Source organism: Leptodactylus fuscus, chromosome 11 (assembly GCF_031893055.1).
Source record: "Leptodactylus fuscus isolate aLepFus1 chromosome 11, aLepFus1.hap2, whole genome shotgun sequence".
Classification (NCBI taxonomy): domain Eukaryota; kingdom Metazoa; phylum Chordata; class Amphibia; order Anura; family Leptodactylidae; genus Leptodactylus; species Leptodactylus fuscus.
Window position 1 is genome coordinate 45,808,254 of NC_134275.1, and position 5,878 is coordinate 45,814,131.

At 41.4% G+C, this 5,878-nt stretch overlaps 1 protein-coding gene across 1 annotated transcript; it reads right to left on the reverse strand.

The window, feature by feature from the left end:
* Window positions 1-4,242: 4,242 nt before the first annotated feature.
* Window positions 4,243-5,184, reverse strand: LOC142184706 (olfactory receptor 1Q1-like). Its single transcript, XM_075259756.1, has one exon. The coding sequence runs from the start codon at window positions 5,182-5,184 to the stop codon at window positions 4,243-4,245; it is 942 nt and encodes a 313-aa protein (XP_075115857.1).
* Between the last annotated feature and the right edge of the window lie 694 nt (window positions 5,185-5,878).

Below are 5,878 nucleotides of genomic sequence, written 5' to 3' on the forward strand. Positions count from 1 at the left end.
ATATATTCTTTGAATTCCCAGTGAGACAATGGCACTGTATAGCAGTAGCAAAAATTGTGGGTGCACGTAACCCCCATATATTCTTTAAATTCCCAGTCAGAAACTGGCACTATATACCAGTAGCAAAAGTTGTGGGTGCACATAACCCCAATATATTCTTTGAATTCCCAGTCAGACAATGGCACTGTATAGCAGTAGCAAAAATTGTGGGTGCACGTAACCCCCATATATTCTTTGAATTCCCAGTGAGACAATGGCACTATATACCAGTAGCAAAAATTGTGGGTGCACGTAACCCCAATATATTCTTTGAATTCCCAGTGAGACAATGGCACTATATACCAGTAGCAAAAATTGTGGGTGTACATAACCCCAATATATTCTTTGAATTCCCAGTGAGACAATGGCACTGTATGGCAGTAGCAAGAAATGAGGGTATTTGTAACCCCAATATATTCTTTGAATTCCCAGTGAGACAATGGCACTGTATAGCAGTAGCAAAAATTGTGGGTGCACATAACCCCCATATATTCTTTGAATTCCCAGTCAGACAATGGCACTATATACCAGTAGCAAAAATTGTGGGTGCACATAATCCCAATATATTCTTTGAATTCCCAGTGAGACAATGGCACTGTATGGCAGTAGCAAGAAATGAGGGTATTTGTAACCCCAATATATTCTTTGAATTCCCAGTCAGACAATGGCACTATATACCAGTAGCAAAAATTGTGGGTGCACGTAACCCCAATATATTCTTTGAATTACCAGTCAGAAACTGGCACTATATAGCAGTAGCAAAAATTGTGGGTGCACATAACCCCAATATATTCTTTGAATTCCCAGTCAGACAATGGCACTATATACCAGTAGCAAGAAATGAGGGTATTTGTAACCCCAATATATTCTTTGAATTCCCAGTCAGACAATGGCACTATATAGCAGTAGCAAAAATTGTGGGTGCACGTAACCCCCATATATTCTTTGAATTCCCAGTCAGAAACTGGCACTATATACCAGTAGCAAAAATTGTGGGTGCACATAACCCCAATATATTCTTTGAATTCCCAGTGAGACAATGGCACTGTATAGCAGTAGCAAAAATTGTGGGTGCACGTAACCCCCATATATTCTTTGAATTCCCAGTCAGACAATGGCACTATATACCAGTAGCAAAAATTGTGGGTGCACGTAACCCCAATATATTCTTTGAATTCCCAGTCAGAAACTGGCACTATATACCAGTAACAAAAATTGTGGGTGCACGTAACCCCAATATATTCTTTGAATTACCAGTCAGAAACTGGCACTATATAGCAGTAGCAAAAATTGTGGGTGCACATAACCCCAATATATTCTTTGAATTCCCAGTGAGACAATGGCACTATATACCAGTAGCAAAAATTGTGGGTGCACGTAACCCCAATATATTCTTTGAATTCCCAGTCAGAAACTGGCACTATATTCCAGTAACAAAAATTGTGGGTGCACGTAACCCCAATATATTCTTTGAATTACCAGTCAGAAACTGGCACTATATAGCAGTAGCAAAAATTGTGGGTGCACATAACCCCAATATATTCTTTGAATTCCCAGTGAGACAATGGCACTATATACCAGTAGCAAAAATTGTGGGTGCACATAACCCCAATATATTCTTTGAATTCCCAGTCAGACAATGGCACTATATACCAGTAGCAAGAAATGAGGGTATTTGTAACCCCAATATATTCTTTGAATTCCCAGTCAGACAATGGCACTATATAGCAGTAGCAAAAATTGTGGGTGCACGTAACCCCCATATATTCTTTGAATTCCCAGTCAGAAACTTGCACAATATAGCAGTAGCAAAAATTGTGGGTGCACATAACCCCAATATATTCTTTGAATTCCCAGTGAGACAATGGCACTGTATAGCAGTAGCAAAAATTGTGGGTGCACGTAACCCCCATATATTCTTTGAATTCCCAGTCAGACAATGGCACTATATACCAGTAGCAAAAATTGTGGGTGCACGTAACCCCAATATATTCTTTGAATTACCAGTCAGAAACTGGCACTATATAGCAGTAGCAAAAATTGTGGGTGCACATAACCCCAATATATTCTTTGACTTCCCAGTCAGACAATGGCACTATATACCAGTAGCAAGAAATGAGGGTATTTGTAACCCCAATATATTCTTTGAATTCCCAGTCAGACAATGGCACTATATACCAGTAGCAAAAATTGTGGGTGCATGTAACCCCAATATATTCTTTGAATTCCCAGTGAGACAATGGCACTGTATAGCAGTAGCAAAAATTGTGGGTGCATGTAACCCCCATATATTCTTTGAATTCCCAGTCAGACAATGGCACTATATACCAGTAGCAAAAATTGTGGGTGCACATAACCCCAATATATTCTTTGAATTCCCAGTGAGACAATGGCACTATATACCAGTAGCAAAAATTGTGGGTGCACGTAACCCCAATATATTCTTTGAATTCCCAGTCAGACAATGGCACTATATACCAGTAGCAAAAATTGTGGGTGTATATAGCCCCAATTCTATTGCTAGGGGACTTGCAGGGTATTTCTGAGGTGAAGGTGGGGGGGCACACCGTTGGAACGGGGATTTGGGGTGTATATATGGGCTATACGGGAATACACTGTCAGTGTGTTCCATTCAGGATCCTGGGAAAGCTGGGTTGCGGCGATTGAGCCCGTCAGTGCCACGTTACACTGACAAGCTTCTCCCTGGAATTGAAGTTATATGTAAGCCCAATATATTCTTTGAATTCCCAGTGAGACAATGGCACTATATGGCAGTAGCAAAAATAGTGGGTGTATATAGCCCCAATTCTATTGCTAGGGGACTTGCAGGGTATTTCTGGGGTGAAGGTGGGGGGGCACACCGTTGGAACGGGTAACGGGGGTATATATCGGGTATACGGGAATACACTGTCAGTGTATTCCATTCAGGATCCGCGGAAAGCTGGGTTGCGGCGATTGAGCCCGTCAGTGCCACGTTACACTGACAAGCTTCTCCCTGGAATTTAGCTCTTATAAGAGCTGTTGGTTGTCTTCTCCTTCCTATCTAGCCTGTCCCTGCCTACCCAGAATCTAACCCCTAGCTAACTGGACGGAAACCTCCGTCCCCGGTGAATTGCAAGCTCAGAATGACGCGAAGCTGGGCGTCGCTGTTCTTTTAAATTAGAGGTCACATGTTTTCGGCAGCCAATGGGTTTTGCCTACTTTTTTCAACGTCACCGGTGTCGTAGTTCCTGTCCCACCTACCCTGCGCTGTTATTGGAGCAAAAAAGGCGCCAGGGAAGGTGGGAGGGGAATCGAGTAATGGCGCACTTTACCACGCGGTGTTCGATTCAATTCGAACATGCCGAACAGCCTAATATCCGATCAAACATGAGTTCGATAGAACACTGTTCGCTCATCTCTAGTCTTTATACTCAACAAACTTTGTTGCCTACCTTAGTTGTCTACACTAGGGGTAGCCTATTAAAATAACCTCTCCACCAATAGTATAAAGATGGTGGACAATCTTTATGCAGTCTACAACCCAATGATTGACTAGACATCTAACAAGTGATTTCCACAGACTATTGTTCCTCCAATTTTTGGCACTTCTATGAGTGATGCCCACCTGACTGAGTATGGAGGATTTGGGGTAAATAAGTACTGTATCTCAAAACTACATTAGAGATTTCAGATGTCCATTGTCCAGAAGACGTCGCTTCACAGCTGGTCTATGATGGTTGTCATTCTTGATAACAACATGATAACTTGAGAAAAGATGCCTTGATCTTGAACCTGGTCTTGACTTCTATGAATGGGGTGCATAACTTTTATTTGGCAAAAATGACCTTACAGGTATTCCCAATTACTGCACCAATAATGAAAGAATCCTACATGATGTCATCTTCTCCATAGAACTCTGCCTTGGTTGGTGTATGTCACTATTGGCAGCCTTTTTGGACTTGTAATATGTCTAGTGATTGGCAAGGAGTACCCTATATAACCTCCCATAACATGGTCAGAATGGACCATAGATAGTAGTAATACTTAATAGAAAGTTGACTTACACATCTCCATCACCTGGTCATACAGTATCTAAGTGGATTGTCAGACCTACTTTGTTCTCTGAGCTGTATGTGTGTTTTACATTGAAATGAAGAAGACAATATCACATACATTCATCTTTACTTTATGAAAGAAATGAGGAACGCTCCACATTAAAAGTTAGCCATGTCTTATCCTGGCAAAGAACTTCTGTGAAGCCTTCTGGACATCTTTGTTCCTCAAAGTGTAGATGAAAGGGTTTATCATAGGTGAGAGAATGGTGTACATCACACTGACTATCCTGTCCTTGGTCAAAGAGTAGCTAGATGTAGGGCGAAAGTACATAAACATTATTGGCCCAAAATAAAAAGTGACCACAGTCAGGTGAGAAAAGCAGGTGGAAAAGACTTTTCTCCTTGCTGCTGCAGATCGGATTTTGAGAATGGTGAAAATAATACAGACATAAGACACTAAGATGAGCAGAAATGGACAAATGACATCAATGGATCCTTCAGTGAAGATGACCAGTTCATTTATGGTGGTGTCTGAGCAGGAGAGTTTATAAAGAGGAACTGCGTCACAAAAGTAATGGTTGATTTGGTTGTCTTTGCAGAACGAGAGTCTCAATGTCAAGGAGGTGTGTAGAATGGCGTTAGCTGTAGACAGCGCCCAGCAAATAGCAACAAATTTCACACTCTGTTTTATATTCATTACCATCATATAATGGAGAGGGCAACAAATTGCTACATATCGATCATAACCCATGACAGCAAGGAAGAAGCCTTCAACACTGGCAAAAATGAAATAGAAGTACATTTGGGCCATACATCCATCAAATGATATAACCCTCTTATTGACTTCCAGCAAGAAGTTCTTCAACATCTGAGGAACCGTCACCAAAGACAAGCAGATGTCTGTAATTGAAAGGTTGGCCAAGAAGAAATACATTGGGACTTGAAGTTGAGGGTCGTAAAAGATTAAGATAATGAATGTTAGGTTTCCCATTATAGCAATGATCAAAATGAAGAGAAATACAATGAAAAGTCCGAGCTGGTAATGGTGGAGATCATCAAATGTCAAGAGGATGAACTCGGTCACCATGGAAGAGTTGAGGTTTTCCATATTTCTTGCTTCTCTTGGATCTATCAACCATTAAAGGCAATCCACAAATTCTCGTAAAGTTTTACCTTGGTTCAAAAAGGAAAAAAGATCTTATTTTCATAATAACAACCACTTATCAAGACTGCCGTCTATCTACTGTATAAAGAACGTCTCTACTTTAGAAGGCAGGGAGCAGACTCTGTTGTGAGTTCTTCACCTTTAGCCCTAGCACAGTATATGGAAATTCCTTCAGGGAATCTCCAGGTCGCTCACCCTGAATTGATGTGCATTACCAATGGCTGGCATGTAGAAAGGCTAAAGCCGCAATGTCATAATGCAAAGGCAAAATCCGGATTGTGGGAAGACATTGTATAAGTCATGGCAGGCAGAGATTGGTCAGAACCAGTAGACAGGAAGAGGTCAGGACTGGGAGCAGACAAGAAGATGTGGTGAACAATATAAGCTGGGTCCATACCAAATGTAACTAGAACAAACACATTTGCAGACCTTATTGCTCAGAGACGGAACACTATGGGGAGTATACTTATAAAGTCCAGAATCAAAGGTATTTCATGATGTCTCTTTAAGAGGACGGAACCTATGCATGTACATGTTCACAAGAAGAATGGGGGGGGCGGCGCCTGACCGCACGCCGTGATGGATGCACAGAGCTAGAGCTCCGTCACACTAAGCCTCCTGAGAGCCGCAGAAATAC